This window comes from Thermobia domestica, chromosome 1 (genome assembly GCF_964235325.1).
Source record: "Thermobia domestica chromosome 1, izTheDome1.hap1.1, whole genome shotgun sequence".
Classification (NCBI taxonomy): domain Eukaryota; kingdom Metazoa; phylum Arthropoda; class Insecta; order Zygentoma; family Lepismatidae; genus Thermobia; species Thermobia domestica.
Genome location: NC_137454.1, coordinates 340,249,997 through 340,268,996, shown reverse-complemented (window position 1 = coordinate 340,268,996; position 19,000 = coordinate 340,249,997). Strand labels below are relative to the sequence as shown.

Below are 19,000 nucleotides of genomic sequence, written 5' to 3'. Positions count from 1 at the left end.
CTGTCTCGTTCAAACTACTTTTGAAATCGTAAAGGATCATTGCCCTTAAATGTTCACTTTCGAGCTCCATTCTAGACAGCCGAATACTGCTCACATCAACAAACAAGTGAAGGCGATACGGCTACGCCGATAAGCGAGGCGAGTAGAAACTTGCTTCGCTTCTTCGCTCTGGATACCACTACCGAACGTAATTGTTGAAATTCAAATACTGTGCCACAACAATGAGTATCTCAAAACTTTCGTAGTGACCCTCATATCACTCGTCCCATGTTTCCGTTTAAAATTTTAAAGTTGGGCCCCGGGCCCCCATGAATGGCGACCCTGGGATGACTGCGAACTCTATTGGGTATGCCTAATGGCATTACCTATTTGAGTTTTTGTTCGGTTTCTTTATGTTCAACCGTTTTTGAGATATTTCCGTGGAAAGATTAAAGTGGGCCACCCTGTATATGTATATTATAAATTCTTCCATTTGAAGGATCTTATAAATAGTATTACATCTCATTCAGGAGTGTTTGAGGAACACTGTGCCTCCCTTAATCCAGTGAAGTTAGGTGTGAAGTGAATGCATGTGTTTTCTTACACGAAAGATTCAACGTTATTATGTTTGATATGTGTCTGTTCTAACTATGGCAGTTTTATAGCTCATCTTCTAACGGGTAAGGAGATAACTACGAAACTATAATATTATGTTATACAAGAGACAAGTTATGAGAGGTAGATAAGATATATTGGTAAATGTTTAGCAAAGGGGGTTTAGATTTATATAAAATATGCAAAATTTACAGGAGAAATGGAAGATGCAAGTACTTAGACCTAACAGAACCTGAACAACCCTAAACTAAACTAATAATAATAGAAATAAGAAAAATTATATATTTTTTTTCGAAAATTATGCTGGACCCCTACACTAGCATAATTTAACATAAACTAGCCAAACCTATCCTAACCTAAACTAACCTAATGTGAACAGAAACTACCGAAATTGCATCATTTTTTAGAACAAAAATAGCTGATTTAGCTCGAAAAAAAATAGCTCGGACTCCTTCTTCTAAATATTGTCCGATATATTTTCTATATTTTGACTTCTATTCCAGATTTCATTCTTCATTAGACTTTTTTCTATTTTTGTTTTAACATGCAGTAATTAATGTCCTCTTTACATAGTCTGCAAGTTTAAACGAAGTTTGAAGACTTTACATACTTGTAACGTCCCAGTCTTGGGTCCTTCCTTCTACATAATTTAGGGCACTCACCGGCGTGTAGAAGGTCTTCACAAAATCCAATTAGATGGTATATTGGAAAAGACAATATATATCTTTTATAAGTACAATTTATATTAATTTGTTTGGAAATGAAAAAAAAATGCAAAAATGTAAATGAACGTTAATTTTAAATATTGTCTTCGTTCTTTTCCTTCTTTTTTTAACTGTTAATTATGTCACCCCTTTTTCTGTCTAAATTCTCATAAGACTTTTCAAGAAGGATCATTTTTACCTGCAAAGAACGATTTAAAAACACAGCATTCGACTTAAGAATACTGATGAAATCAGGGATGCTCATTCCCCCCAAAAACACAGAAATCTCTTCAAAATTCACGCAATCCCCAACAAAGTTTCCCGCACATTATTCAATAGCGTAGCCAGAATTCACTGCTGTAAAGTTTACTTTAGCGTGACTTTCTTGTTTCGAGCTATTGAATACCTACAGGGGTCTGGAGGTCATTCCGGATAAACAAATAAAATGTAATGACCAAAACACATTTTGTAGACAGGGGGCAGGAGGTCATTTTGTACGTTGAAATTATGAATTATGGTTGAAATGGATTCTGATTTTTTTATAAAAAAATTGAACTCCACATGAAACGTTTTAAATTTCAAGAGTAAATGAAGTACTTTTAGGGCTTTACAGCTTGCATACGATACCTTTAAAATTTTGTATCTTGTAATTTGTAAACATTTTCAATTCTAACCTTTTGTAGCTATAATTCATAGATATTACTGGCAACACTTTTGTTTTCCTAGTAGTTATATCATTTTCTTTAAAAAAATAAAGTTTTTACTGATTACTAATATAATACGAAAACTTTTCGAACTTTTATTGAGTATGTGGTGACGTCGATGTCCTAACATGAAAGTATACGTCTCATTGTTTATTATTATTATTATTATTTTGTGGACTGATTTCGTTGATTGAAACAGGCTAAGTTAACAGGATATTGGAATCCGAGCGATTAAAATCGAAGTTCTTGTTGTACAAGAAAAAAATATATTTAAAGCTCTGTGCAATAAACTTCCATCTTACAAGAAATATTCCAGTTTATTTGTTTCGTACATACTCGTTTACGAGTTTATTTGTTTCGTAATGTACATACTCGTCTGTGATTCTCCCCAGTATCTTTTCCAGCCCTTTCGTGGCTAAGCGACGTTAGCGTATGCGACTTTTGCATGGAAGACCCGGGTTCGATTCCCGGCGGTAGGTCATGTGATTTGGATTCCACGTTAATCAATTTGTCCAGTGGCTATGCGAACGGCATGCTAATATACATTGCTTCATGTCTCGTGTTCTCTTCCTAGGTCAAGCAACGTTTTCCCGTGATAGAGTGTTCAATACTCACAATCAACATTTGTGATCTGAGGCAAACCCGCACGGAACGTCAACTCTTGCCCATCAGGAACGGTGTTCTGTGAATGTTTGGGCAGGAATCGTTGATAATTATCTCATCGGACCGTACCTACTACCACAAGGCTTGACCAGGTGAGAGTATCGCATATTTTTAAAAGAGGTTCTGCCTGAACTATTAAGAGATTATGCCACTGGCTGTTCGTCGAAACATATTTTTATGCACGACGGTGCTAAAGCACATTTCGCTACGGAGATGGGAAATTTCCTCAACGCATTCTTTCCGAAGAAATGGATCGGCAGAGAAGGACCAGTGTCTTGGCCACCTCGCTCACTAGATCTTAACTCCTTAGATTTCTTTTTCTGGTACTATATGAAACAAGTAGTCTATACGACGCATGTACAAACATAGTAGGATTTGCTTTCTCGAATTTTTGGTGCTGCCTGGAGCATTAGGAAAACGCCAGGAGTGTATCAACGCGTCCGCCGGTCCCTTTACCTCTGTTGTAACCTTTGACAGGAAGTGGTGGGTCGTAACTTTGAATACGTTTTGTAGTGACAGTTTTGACAACCATCCTCTTTTAATTTTAACAAAGACTCTTCACTTTACCTAGTTTCGTACAATTCTCTTCGGTATGCAATCCCATTATACGATTTGGTACAAGAAACATCAGCTTCTGTTACAACAAATATCGCAAGTGGAAAGAATGGTTTGTTTCGCGTCAGTCACTTTAGAACATTAATTGAAAAAAAGAACGTATGGTAGTCGCATTTATGTGATATACTGATCAAAACAAATGTTCTCAAACAGTTATATGTATTATTATTTTTATTGCGAGTTCTTTAGTTGTCTTTTGATAGTAGTTCTTGTTCAATTCCTGTAGTAGTAAAATTGGAAGCGTTATCAAAAGCGTTGGGATATCATTAATATGAGCACATCAGCAATCGGAATTTCTATATCTTCTGTTACCTATCGGCTTGTGGTACGTATTTTTACATTGTAGCCACGTGACGTTTCGAGTACATTCTTGTACAACGTTTTTACTAGTACGTTTTGAGGAGGTATGCAACCACGCACAGTGATTTTTACCTCATCCGCCATCTTTTAATCCGCGTGTATAAATACTGATTTGCCACGTAATATTATTTTTAGGCAATTAGACGTCTTTTACATGCTCTTGTCCACTCAATTTACGTCACAAAATGTCCGGGAATCCCTAACGTCCTTTGGAGAATCCCTTGCGCCACCACTGTACAAATCTGAAAACTGCAAATTTTGATAGGGTAGGTTAGGATCTTTTGACGATATCCTGCCGCATCACGTCTACGCTTAATAGTTATTGAAATATTTAAGTCTAAAGTTCGTTTTCCCGCGCTTTCGGCAGCCTATAACACTTAAATGACGTGGTCTTCGCCCTATGTTTATTAGAACTTTTTTTGTTTGTTTTACTCTCAGGAATCACCCCTCTCCTTTTGTACAACGAATTTAGCGCCATACTATATATTCGATGTTCAAAATATTTATGAAGTTAAAAACAATACTGTGAAATATTAGAGAAGCAGAATTGTCTTCAGTGGCGCATTTAAGTGGCTATCGGGCTGAAATACGTTTGTTAGTTTTTCGCATTCCACGTACAACAATAATATTTCTTACCATTTCTAAGAATGTCATTGACTTCCCCATTTTCTTATGCTCTTTTTTCAGAAATAATACTGTATTTGTCAAATTTCATTCCATGTAAGAACTGCGTCCTTTTGTTATTTCTTTCGTCATTTCTACTTTTCTGTTTGTTTTACTTGATGTTACTTTCTTTCATTTCACCTACCATATTTAATCGACCGTTCAGTTGTGTTTCAATTCGGCCGTCATCAGTAACACCAAAATTAAGAGAAGTTGATAAGCGAAACTGGTGTTCCACACCAACTGGCGCGGATATCAACATGATAGGACTTTAGATATTATAACAAAGGAAATATTATATCGTTTAGTTATTTTTAAAAGAAGGAAATGTTTGAATTAAAGAAAATCAAAACTAGGGAATAATTAGCCAAAGGAATTAGGAAGGCAAAGAGAATGCTTCCTTTTTCTTGTATGAATAGAATAAAGGGTTAGATCCACTCCTAAATTTTTGTATCATATCATACAGGTTTTATCGGTCTGCAATTCTTGCCATTATAGCTTCAATTTATGCATAAATTAAAATATACTTAATTCTCAAATTCAGGTGGGCAATTGCCCACTTCCTTCCTTGTGTTGGGCATAGCCCCTCGAAACAAAATCCTAAATACGCCATTGGTTGTCTTCAACATTGGGAGGTGGGCAGATATGAGGCTCATTCTAGGGAAGGGAGATGAAACTCATAATACTGTACATGAATCTGATTTCTGAGGTGAACCTGTTGTAGAGTATATTATATATTAGGCGATGTAGATGAAATAGTATTATATCAGTATTACAAATCACGGCCGTGAACACATTCTGAAATCTGAATACGTGCATATTTATAATTGGTATGTTTCTAATTATGCATCCACAAAGATCAACGTTAAAATTGTTTTTTTTTTTAATAAGATAAATAATGATTTCCCCAAAACTATGAAGAAAGAATATCAATTATGTATGACGCAACAATACTCTTATTTGAGCAAAATGATGATAATCTCAATAACATTACAGGAATTGTTACAGAAATCTGACGCATGTCATATACTCTTTAGTTAACAGATGTAACCTTAAGATTATGGAGAAAAATATTCCACCAATTGAATTTTTTTCTTCGCTTACAAGCATCCCCTCTCAAAAGAAAAAAACTGGGACACGCGGAAATACGTAGGCATAAATTATGGTTCGAACTACCAGAGAAAACAGGCAAAATTACGTTGGCTACAAAATTCGAATAAAATAACTACACAAAATTCTGTAGACATCAAGCGGGAAGCTTCCAAACCTTTTACAACAAAGAAACGCGATCTATTGAAAGCTAAAATTAAGGAACTTGAAGATAAGAGTAAAAATGAAAACATTCGGGACATATATAAAGGGATCAACGAATTTAAGAAAGGCTATCAACCTCGTGCTTAAATTAAAGAAAGCTAATGGAACAGTTCTTGCTAATACAGATAGCATTTTAAATAGATGGAAATATTTCTTTCTTGATTTGCTTATCACGCAGCCAAAAACTAATGTGCGTAGAGAAAGGGAGATACACACCGAATAGAAGAATACACAGAACTCAACCGAATAGAAGTAGAAATCGCTATTAAAAAATTAAAGAAACACAAATCTTTGGGTGTAAACGAAATTCCGGCTGAGTTAATTTTAGCTTTAGGCGAAAAATTGTGGAACAAGATACACAAACTCATTCTCCTTATCTGGAACAAGGAAGAATTGCCACAAGATTGGAAAGAATCAATCATTGTTTTAATCCACAAGAAAGGCGACAAAACTGACTGTAATAATTATATAGGCATCTCTCTTCTGTCAACATCCTATAAAATCCTTTCAAACATTCTAGTTGCAAGATTGACCCCATACGCAGATGAAATTATTGGAGATTATCAATGCGGATTTAGACGAAATCGATCAACTATCGACCAAATATTTACCGTTCGCCAAATACTTGAAAACAAGTGGGAATACAATACCCCGGTACATCATCTATTTATTGGTTTTAGAAAAGCGTACGACTCGGCTAGGAAGGAAACATTATACGTTCTTTCAGAACTTGGAATACCGAGGAAGTAATTAGATTAATTGATATATGTTTAAATGAAGCCCAAAGTAAAGTCTGGGTAGAAAAATTTTTGTCCACGAGCTTTCACGTCGAGAATGGCCTGAAACAAGGAGATGCTTTGTCGCCATTATTATTTAACTTTGTCCTGGAATACGCTATAAGGAAAATCAAAGATTGAAACCAGGGCCTATAGTTGAACCAGGGCCCAGGTTATGCGTACGCCGATGATGTAAACTTAATAGGGGATGATAGGAGAACAATAGAAAGAAATGCTGAGATCTTATTAAACGCTTGCAGGGACATGGGTTTAGAAGTAAATGCAGAGAAAACTAAATACATGGAAGTGCGTCGGGACCATAATGCGGCAAATTTTGAATGCGTTAGAATATAATACTTTTGATAAAATGGGTACTTTCAAATATCTATGATCAATATTAACAGATGAAAATCATATTCAGGAAGAAATTAAATGTTGACTAAAAACAGGAAATTCGTGTTATTGTTTAGTTCAAAATCTCTTGTGTTCGCGAATTCTGTCGAGGAATTTGAAGCTTAAAATATATAAAACGCTAACCATACCTGTTGTTCTGTATGGTTTCGAAACATGGTTGCTTACTCTGAGTGAAGAACATGGACTGAAAGTATTTGAGAACAAGATCCTCAGACGAATATTCGGACCCAAGAGGAGCGGGAATGGTGGAAACTTCATAACGAGGAACTACATATATTATACGACTTACCAGACATTGTTAAAATCAAGTCTAGGAGGCTTAGGTGGGCAGGTCATGTAGCCAGGATGGAAGAAAGTAGGAACGCTTTCGAAGTTTTAGCGGTAAGAGCAATCGAGTTGAGTTGAGTTTAAAGTCCCGTTCAGCAGCGATGCTGTATGAGACGTGCACCTACTGATTAACGTGGAATTCGAACCACATGAGCTCCCGCCGGGAATTGAACCCGGGCCTCCCACGCCAAATGCGGGTAAGAGCGATCGAAAACGACCATTAGGAAGACATAGGCGCAGATGGGAAGATAAGACAAAGATGGAAAAGGCAAGAGAAATCAATTTCATCTTACATTTCTTTGTGGCAATCGGACACAAATCATCATAGTTATCTGCAAAAAGCGCTTTCCAAATCGGATTGTTGGGAGTTTCCAGTTTCAATGTTGGAGGAGGGGACATGTCCCCCCTTTTCTCCGGAATTTGTGCCCGTACCTACAGCTGAGACAACTTTCCAGCGTGAGGAGAGGGGCATATACTTCCCTGGCATTTATTGCAATTTGTGCCCAAGTAGCGGAATTGGAAATTATACATATTGATGAGACTACTGGACGCACTACGTCACGAAGTTCAATTTGAAATACTACAGAATACGACTCTTTTTTTAGAAAATGGAAAAGCCAAGAGAAATGAATTTCATCTTACATTCTTTTGTGGCAGTCGGACACAAATCATCACACTTATCCCAAAAAGCACTTTTTAAGTCAGATTATTGAGGGAGCCCAAGTGGTCCAAGATTGGGGGGACATGTCCACCTTGTCCCCCGGGTTTTTCGCCAGTGATTAAGATTCATTCGAAATATGTTCAGTTTTACGTTGTACAAGGTATGCTACAGCATGGCTGAATATGTCAATTCCAATAGGAGGCATTTCCTGCCTTGGCTAACGGCTTTGCTCTGTACCGCGTAATCATCTTAGTTAACGCACTCTCTTCCTTATCTGTGTGAAACACAGCTGGTTGTGTTGTAAATAATTTACGTTAATAGATTAAGAAGTTTTTTCTATTGTCTGCATGTATTTCTTTAAGTGTAATGCTAAAAGTTTTCGTCTTTTCTTTTACGGATTCAGTTGCCAATCATGAACATTTTGCGTCCAAATATCTTTCCAATATTCGCTCGGGTTTTCTAAATAATGATCGTCTCTTTTTTTAGTATATATATCAGTTTATATTTTGTCTACAATAATAAACTGACACAAACAACCAAAGCTTAGTCTTCCTAGTGATATTTTGTGAAGGTCAATAAACTCTCGTCTCAGTCTTTCGGTTAGAAGTTGTCTTGGCTGCCTATAGTAAAGTTTCACTTCAAACCTTAATATTAAATTGTCAGTGCTACGAAATAAACAAGAATTTTATAATTGAACGCAAGTAATGTTGGCACTGCGGTGTGTTGGAACAGAAACGACTTACTTAATACATTTCTCTGTTTCCCTTTTGTTCTCGTTCCAGTGACACCTGAGCCAGATTGTGAATTATTTTCAGTTCTGAATCTCGACAGGCGCTTCGGCGGGACATAATAATTACTCCTCTTTAACAGTGAAGATGGATGCAATGTTAAATGCAAAAGTATAGGGTTTTTCATGGTTACTAACATCATTATATGTAAACTTCGTTGAAAGTATATTAGGCAGCTAAATGTAACTATCAATTCCTGAACGACAAAATCTTAGTGATTATTTTAAAATAAACCTGCAGTGAATAACTATTAAAGTCAAACAAAACTAAACCTTCAGTGGATAAGCATTAAAGTCACAGCTTTTTACTTTTAGTGAACGAGTATCCGTGAAAATCTGTGTATTCAATCAAAGGAAGAAGCGTGTCTGTGGAAATCTGTTAAAATGTTGGACTAAAAATTTAAACGAGCGAAACATGTGTAAGCTTATAGTAAATCCAGTAACTGTACTTGAAATGTTTTCATTTTCTTCTTTCGTTCTGATACTTGCAAATATTGTGTTAAAGTTGCTGTTACACTTAGATCTGTGATTTTTACATCCTGTGATAAAGGAATATTGGGTTGCTAGACAATAAAAGTACACTTTAAGGAATATTGCTTAGAAGATTTAATGTTTGAACAGCAGTTTAATTTGAGAAGATAATCGAAATGACTATTACGTTGTTTGACTTCTTGGAAGTACCGTTCTGAGATTTCCTTTATTCAACTAAGACTGTGGTAGGAAGGTAAGAAAAAGGTAACATGCAGAATAGAAGAGAGAGGATGAGAATAAAGTAGATGTTTCGGTGCCGGGTGCGTTGGTATGGGTTCCTCTCATAGAAGTTTGGTATTATGGTTAATATATATATTGTTTTCCTTTAATTTTGCCTGAGCGCGTTTCCGTAAACGGAATGTGACTAGTTCCGGAGAGTATGCCTGTTGCAATCAGAGTGCCCGGTGGTACATTTCCGTTGTGTCGGGACAAAAGAACCCGATACCATGTTTAAGTTAATAAATAAGGACTCCTGTCAATGGATTTGTAAGAGTTGCCAGTTACTGAAAGAAAACAAGTGATTCCGAAATCCATTCATGATGTTGGCCTGATTAAGCCAAATGAAAATGACGACCTGGTAATTCGAAAACCCCTGTAGCTGCTTCAACAGTGTTTTAGGGAATTCTGTTGGGACACGCTTTGTTGCAAAATTTGAATGAAAATTTGATAAACAACGTGAAGTGTCTTGAAAGTTACCTGAGGCGGTGAATGCGAATAGTAAGGCTAGGATTTCAATGAAAGAAGTTTATGAAGCTACAGCCACCATTCTTGAATCCGTTTGCGATGAATATAGGAGTTTTACCAAACGAGTGTCTGTTCTTCAGCAAAGACTCGAACTTCGTTATGATCAAATCCAAAGGGAGATCAAAGCGGTTAGAATTGAGTCCATGATTTTGAATAAGAAAATTGTTGAATCTGGAGTGATATTATCACCAGGAAGAAAGTCTGCTTCACAAACATCTGTACAGATAGGATGTTTGTTGATGGGACTAAAATTAGTAACTATAGTCAGACGACGTCGCATGTGACCCTGACTTTGCCTAGTAGTGTTACCTCACCATATTAGTTATTGTTTTCTGAAAAATATTTCTGGCGAAACCTTTCTATAATGTTCCTGATTCGTCTTTTTGGCAATTGTTACAATTGGCCTAGATTCTCGAGTCAACCTGTTAGCAATGGATTTAAAAATATAACCTTAAAGTAGCTACGTGTGAAAGTGAAGTTGAACCTGGTGCATCTAAAGCTTTCTTCAGTTATTTTAAACGCTGTATACACATGTATCCTGTTTAGCATTTTGAAAAGATTAGGGTTTTCCAAAGTTGTTTGCGACACAGAGATAATGTCAGGATTCAGTCGGTATCCCATGAAATTCGGTCTTCGATGATTGTATTCTCTTGTTGAAAAGTCAACCTCTAATCGCTAAAATTTGATAAAAACACTGTTCTCTGCTAGAGTGAGACCTATTAGGTTACGGAAAATCATACAGTCCAAACGCTTTTGGCATTGACATTAGGAAGCTTATCCTATGAAGATGTAAAATTGAAGTCGGTAAAACTAAATAAGAAGTAGGGAAGATGTGATGATTCAGATTACTAATCTATCTTCAGTAACGATGGTTTCAACACACTCTTACGTTTACAAGGAAAAACAAACATACACAATGCACATAATAGACTTGGGTGGGGTTACGTCGTGTTCCTACGAAAAATTACCCTTCAATTTACATAACACACACACACACACACACATAAATATATATATATATATATATATATATATATACCTCAAATGAAACTTGCCACACGAGTTCTTGCGCTGGCAGATATAGAGGTGGCATAGATTGGAAACACGTCATATAAGCTGAATACTCTAGATTCCATTGCATTGAAAAAAGAGGGCAAGAATCAGGTAGTAATTTTTTTGGGGTACGAAACTATCTTGTTTTAGCAAACTTCTCGCACTTCACACGTGACACATTGTTAGTTTTCTTATCAGTTGCAAAATACTAAGATAGTATATATTAAAAAAATGTAAGAATAAAATGGGACAATGAAAACATAGATCAAAAACCTTGTTTCTACTTCGGCTTGTATCACTATCAGCGCACTACACTTGATCCACTTAATTACTTTAATAATTTTAAAGGTATATCCATGTTTTCGAGCAATATCACTTTGCTTGATGTATTAAGATAATTTGTTCTCTTTCCTTGTTTTCACCTGAAATTTTATACGGAACAGTGTTTCCGTAAAACATATACATGTTTGAAATCAAGAAATAAGTAAAGAGTTTACGGGGTTATCAGTACGTATCAAGAAACAGCATATCGATCAGTAAATTCTAGGCACTTTTTCACAAAATGGCATGAGATGTACTCTGTATGTGATCTCGTGTTACTAAGCTTCTCCTCTGAATAAAATTCCTTCTATTCCCTTAGTGTGAGGTTTTTTCCCTGCCTGTACTAAATATCTTGCCAAATATATTTTATTAGGAAAGTTACGGTAATCTTGGCATTTGTGAGACTTGACACCTGTACGTGTGAACATATCTGTTACTAAGGTGAAAATTTACAGAAAGTTTTTCCCCTTTGTTTTCCCAAATCTGATTGTAAAACCCGCTTCCACGCTCTTGTCATTTTTTAGTTTTTTCACCCTTGTGCATGAATATGTGATTTGCCAATTTTGATTTTATAAGAAATCCTTTTCCACACTCTTGGCAGATGTAAGGTTTTTCACCTGTATGCTTGTACATGTGTCTTAGCAAACGTGATCTTGTTATAAATCGCTTTCCACACTCGTGGCATAGACTTGCTCTTTCATCTGAATGTGTGAGCATGTGATATTCTAAGTTATATTTTTTCCCAAATCCCTTTCCACACTCTTGGCATATGTAACGCATTTCACCTGTATGTATGTACATATGTTTTACCAAATCTGACTTTCTACGAAATCCCTTATTACAATCGTGGCAGATGACACATTTTTCACCTGAATGCACAAACATGTGACATACTAGATCTGATTTTGTAATAAATCCTTTCCCACACTCGTGGCATAGATTTTCTCTTTCACCTGTATGAATGAACATATGATTTGCCAGTCTTTTTTTTGTTACAAATCCCATGTCACACTCTTGGCATTTGTGAAATTTTTCACCTGTATGTTTGGCAATGTGTATTGCCAAATTTGTTTTTTTAATAAATCCCTCACCACACTCTTTACATATATTTGGTCTTTCATCTGTGTGCGTGAATATGTGATTTACCAATCTTTCTTTTGTAAGAAATCCATTTCCACACTGTTGACACTTGAAAGGTTTTTCGTCTGTATGCGTGAACATGTGTCTTCGCAAATTTGATTTTGCAATAAATTCTTTTGTACACTCCTGGCACTTGTGAGGTTTCTCAACTGTATGTGTGAACATGTGTTTTCGCAAATTTGATTTTGTAGTAAATCCCTTTGCACACTCTCGGCACTTGTGAGGTTTTTCGTCTATATGTGTTAACAAGTGCATTCGCAAATCTGATTTTCTGATAAATCCCCTTTCACACTCTTGGCACCTGTGAGGTTTTTCGTTTTTATGTGTGAACATATGTAATTGCAAATATGATTTTCTGATAAATCCCTTTGCACACTCTTGGCACTTGTGAGGCCTTTCACTGTTATGTGTGAACATGTGTTTTCGCAAATCTGATTTTGTGATAAATCCCTTTGCACACTCTTGGCAGTTGTGAGGTTTTTCCTCTGTATGTGTGAACATGTGTAATTGCAGACTATCCTTTCTGATAAATCGCTTTGCACACTCTTGGCATTTGTGAGGCCTTTCGCTGTTATGTGTGAACATGTGTTTTCGCAAATATGATTTTTTAATAAATGTCTTTGAAACTGTTGGCACTTGTGAAGTTTTTCACCTGTATGTGTGACCATGTGTGTTACCAAATTTGACTTGGAAATAAATCCATTTCCATCTTTTCCGCATAGCTTTGCTTTTTCTCCTATATGCATGGATATATGACTCCCACTCTCTTGGCCCGTGTGATATTTTTCAACCATATGTACTAACATTTGTGTGGGCGAATATGATTGAAGTAATTCTTTCGAAATTTTCTTCTTAATACGAGATTTCCCATCTGAATGAGAAATTTTTTCCTTTCGTGTAATGATCTTATTAGCTCTTCTCGAAATAGTATTTTTATGGAATCTGAAAAAAAAAAACAATAAACACGAAATGGGGATAAAGAACATGAAACTCCAGAAAAATGCAAACGTTGTATAAGCGGTGCACTAATAGGAACATACTTATTTTGCATGTAAAATATGAGTAATTCCCTGGCACTCCTACAATGTGTATCGTGATTAACTGAAATCTCATACTATTGAACTGTTACAGGAAATGTTGTAGAAATATGGGATTTAGAACAATCGAGGGGTTTCCGTACTAGTTATATTCTCCAAAGAGGAGAATGCCCTTTGTTTGAATATCCGAATTTGTATTTATATTTAAAAATTTGAAATCCGATTTAACTCAAGTACAAATCAAGGTACATATGTTGCAGTGTGGAATGAACATGATTTTATAGGTGGAAATGGAAGTAAGAAGTCAATGAATATGTTCATGGAACGTATTGTTAATTTATGTTCCAGGAAAATTTAATAAATGCGTTAACTTGTTGCAGTTAGATCTGTGAGATAATGCAACTATAACAAGGAAACAATGTAAGGCTATATCAACTTTCAAAATATTGCACAAAAAACACATTTTGAACAATATAACAATAACTGCTATTGTTTTCAATATCCTCGGATTCCTTTGATATATTAAAGTTCACTTCAGTTAATTTTCATATCCATTTATATATATCTATATGGTTAAATGTCATACATATCAAGGCGCTTTTCAGACATAAAACCTTTCGAGAAATAACGAGCTTTAAATTCCTTTTATATTTCATCTTATTTATAAATGTGATTATGATATGTAGTGCCCCGTTCGTCTCCCTGGAGTTATTAGTGTTAGAAGCTCTTAGTGTTTCATAGGTACTAAAGCTGCAACGTCCGTAACTTGCAATACAGAAAAGCAAGTGTGCTATTCTACAATTCGGTTAACACGCTGATTTAAGATTTGTAGTAACCTCATGCGATGACATTGGACGAAAACAAAATTCTATTCTTGGTTTTCAACACTGCTATTGCAAGCTATGTCAAACATTTCCTGGGTATTATTTGCATCGCTAAAAGCTTCACTGTTTATTTTTATTATTTTAAAAGTTAAAAGAACATATCAAGATTAATGGTTCACTATGTACATTAAAAAAATGAAAGACTCATGTCATACATTACATTATAAAGCGAACGCAGCTGAATTCTTTCAATAAATTTTCTATCTGCACTGGCCACCTTGAGCTCGGTTTTCATGTTGTTACCTTCATTGAAATGGGTACCATAAGAACAGAAATAGAAATGTACGTAAAAAATTATAACCTCAGTGGTCAAACAAGATTTCATTTATAACATCTCAGTTAAACTCCTCTTTCTTTCTAAAAAGGCCTCCTGAAACTCAATATTCACTCTAGTAAGATCAAGAATCTGCAAAAGTCCGGGGGTCAGATGGATATCTTACTGAAATATCTGTGAAATTAAAAAGTTTCAGTAATGCTTTGCTTTTCTGGACACTTTTATGTCACAGGTTGCACCTTCGTGATGAGGCGTGTGTTCTGCTGCCTTCAAGCACATAAAATATATTTTTTGATTATGTTCGCAATAGTATGAATGAGGCCAGAAAAGAGTTAAATATTTGCAACAGCCCTGATTTTCATTTGTAGGTTTGATAGTAATTAGTAGAACACTGTGTAAATTTAGCAGTCAATGTAAATAATAAAGGCGACGCATTGTCATGGGACCACGGCAGAGCCCTCTACAGGCAAAATGCCGATGATTAATATCCAAAGAACAGGAGGCAATAGAGGGATGGGACTAACGTTGGACACTATAGAGCCATAAGGTGCATCGAAAAAATATAAGGGAGCGCCAGCCCACCTTACTTATTAAAACAATATAAAATTATATTGTGCGAAATATACGCATGGGTCAGCTAGTAACATTTATTATTATTGTTGGTATTATTAATAGCGTCTTTCCCTAGCTGCGCATGTTTGACATGAAACCAAAGAGAAGTTTCATTATTCGTAAAAATGAAAAAGACAGTTACTTTAACTGTGAAGAAGTACGAAAAGTATGAAAAGAGTGACTACCTGTAGCGAAACGAAACTATAATTTGTCTCAAATAGATAAAAAAATAATTCAAGTTAGATTCGAAGTTAGGTGACCGGCGTAGAAATCGTAGGTGAGAGGTTTACGGCATATGGTTATTGCATTTCTAATGGCCATAAGTATGGGCTCGAACCCCACAATTTCTTTTTTTCTACTTTTTGCAGCTATATCAGAACGATCAATTTTTGTTCTTTACTAACTGCAAATGGCGTTTGCATTCAAAATAAGATGAATTATGGTGGTATTTGTTCGGATATTCTGTTTCGAAACTAAGAGAACAATAAAAGCAATTCACAAGGACAGAAAGTATTATCAGTATTAAACATTATCAATGATAATTACTATGTAAGACTAAAAAGAACAGCTGAGCTCCTAACGACCGGATTACAATTTTGGTCAAACTATGTTAAGAACCACTGTGTTCAATAGTCCCCAACGGACTCGAACCAATGTCTGCCTGCACCAAGACGTAAGTAGTTCGTTGAAGTAACAACTATACACTTAGGGTGAATATTTATTATTGTCATTGTTACTTTTATTATTATTATTAGCGTACTTTTGAATATGCGAGGCGAAATTACTGTGTTATCATTCCTGCAGTTTTTCCTGCACTGTTTATTGGGTAAACACTGAATTATCTCCAGGTCATCTAATAAATCAATTTCGTAATGCACTTTGTTCTAAATATCATTACAGGAAGAACATTACCGGTTCATTCCTAACATCAGGGCTGAACTTAACAATATGTGACTTACAACTTTATGTTGTAAGGTAGGGTAGATGTACCGTGCTGGACCTGTGATTAACACAACTAGTCAACGTAGGTTCAAATCCTTTTAAAGTATCGTGAAGAATCGTAGAGTGACTTCTCATACGAAACGACCAATCCTTAAGAAGGTGAAAGGAAGGTATCATGGAGACGATTTACGAATGTTGGTTGGGAAAGGACAAACATCTACAGTGATTACCAATGCAGTTCAAAACTTCATTGATCTGAAGCATCCTATTTTCGTTTTATTGGTCTTAGAAGGAAACACTACACCATTTGTTAAACAAGTTTTGGGTAAAAAAAATCTGCGGAATATCGGTATCATGGTGGACTTTCAAAGTGGAAAACTTTGGTGAGATTCCAAACCACGTAACATCACGAAGGTGAATGATCAATTCTCTTTGCTCAATGTTCTACATTTGGAGATGAGAAACAAGAATCATACTCATACTAACCAAGAGAAAAAAGAGTGGAAATAGATGTTGTTGAAATATTAACAGGAACATTCATTAAAATCCACATTTGTTTATGCTTTAGTTGTTTGTTGTTTATTCTTTATGAAATTACAGTTATCAGTTACTAAGAGTACAGCAAGGGATATATTTTTACTATTTGTCATATTTGAAACATATGACATGGTTTCTATTCATGCAGTAGTGTTCACAAATTAAACTTCAAACACTGCACATTTTTATTTTACTTACTTAGCTTGTCTTTTTTTCGATTGCATTTTCCATCCAAACTGGAAACGAAAAATATAACATAGAAACTATTCTTGTTAGTTTTAATGTATAAATGTCACACAAGATTAATACGTTTAGAAAAATAGAAACTATGATAGATTTTTCGATAAAAGAAATTATTGCGAAACAAAAAGGACAGACAATTCATTCTGCACGGCATATTAGACTCTTAATAAAGTATCAGTATTTATATTAAAACTGAAATATAACATAATTGAAGGTAACGTTGAAACGAATAATATAAAACATTCAGATATTTTATAAAATAGTGTAACCTGTTAAACAAATTAATATTGGGTGGGGCCGCGGTGGCTCAGTGGTAGAGCGTTCACCTCCGGTGCTTGGGGTCCCGGGTTCGATCCCAGCCTCCGCCAAGAGAACTTTGTGGTGGGTTTTCTCGGGGTTCTCCCTTTCCTCGCACTTTCTTCATTCCACCATTTCATTCATTACTCATCATCGCCGTCTTCTTTAGCCTAAGCGTGGGACGTAAAACACAAAGATTTCATTTCATTTCATTTCAAATAATGTGTGAGCAATATTGAATTTTCCATGGTATGTCTAGTGATGGGTAAATTCCCGGGAAGATATTTTTCGGAAAAATGGAAATTTTACGGGAATTTATGTACAATCACAAAGAAAATTGCATTGTATTACTATATTATGATTTCAAAGATAAATTCGATTTTATATCGCAGTATGTTATTACTGTTGTCCCGAGAGGAGTCTTTAAAATGTATATTCTGAACGATGTTATTTTATTAATATTATATTATATTTAGAGAGTGCGCATAAATGAATATTTATTTACAATAGGGTCTTATGAAAGTAAATGTATTTCAAAAATGGTATAGTAAGTTCACATACTTTTAAACCGCTAAACAGTTAAATTTACATGTAAGTGGCTTTTCTAAACTTGACTCTACTACTGATATTATAAACATATTAAATTTTTAAATGTTATAAACAATTTTGTCAACATTTGCGCATAAATATGTATGTTCACAATGCCACACACGACCTTCCCTTCCACCCATTTCTCGAAACTTCGTGCGTTAATTCACATGTAAGAAAAGTCCGAGGACCTCTTCAGAAATTCGAGTCAGGGAGGGGAGATAGACCGACGTCTAATACTAACGGTGGTTCAGGGTTTATTAATAGTACTTCATCTCTATTTCTACATAAGTTTAGTTAATTCTAAATTACTTTACAAAATGATTCCTTTTCATCATTTGTAAATTAGTACTTTGCTAATTTTGGCTGTTGTTTAGCATTGTGGGCCAGCTTTTGCACCTACTTTTTTGCGATATTCTATTCCGATGCGGTTGTTTTATGGTTTCATACGTTAAATTACATTACCAACATTAAATTCAGACAGCATTGCAGAGCGAGCGTTAGCGAGTGGACGCGGGTTAGAGCCCCGCATGGCACGTTGTTTTATATCTTCGTTAGCAACAGTTCACTTTCTTTTCTCACATAAATCACTTCCACTTATCTTTACGGTTTGTACAAATCCCTTACTGCCCTAAAAAATTGTGTTCGATACTTTCACGACTACTTGAACATCACTATCAAGTCACTTCTTCGGTAAATCATCCTACTTTTTGCTAGTTTTGGCCCCCCAATATAAACAATTAGCTTACTTTTTAGTGCAAATTCAAATGGAACTTTAAAAAATCATATTATTAGTTATATAAAGTACAGTCAATGAATTTTAAAATTTTAACTTCCAAATTCTTTAAAACCTAAAAGTAAATAATAATATATTAAAATAAAGTAATTTGTCATATGGTTCTTATAATTAGGAAGATAAAGTAAAAAGTTGAAAATAAATTCCTTCTCGGGAATTTATAGGTCAGGGAAAAAACTTGGGAATATTCCCATTTTTAAATTCCTTCCCACCGGGAATATTCCCACTGCCCATCACTAGGTATGTCTAACGTTATCTCTTTGTGACTTTCTCGTGATATGAACCGCTCTGAATCCATTTTGTGATATCAATGCCTCTGAACCCATTCTCGAAATCATAAAACCTGAAACCATTGTGTTTTGTCAGTACCATACATTTTGTAACACTACAAATGCAAATTAGCGATATTTGATTCGTGT

General features: G+C 35.3%; 1 protein-coding gene across 1 annotated transcript in view; it reads right to left on the bottom strand.

The window, feature by feature from the left end:
- Window positions 1-7,621: 7,621 nt before the first annotated feature.
- Window positions 7,622-19,000, bottom strand: part of LOC145663601 (uncharacterized) — a 33,242-nt gene continuing 21,863 nt past the window's right edge. The window contains exon 3 of the mRNA XM_081729714.1: window positions 7,622-13,313. Coding sequence (XP_081585840.1) covers window positions 12,614-13,313 — 700 coding nt within the window. The 3' untranslated portion in view covers window positions 7,622-12,613. The remainder of the gene's footprint in view (window positions 13,314-19,000) is intronic.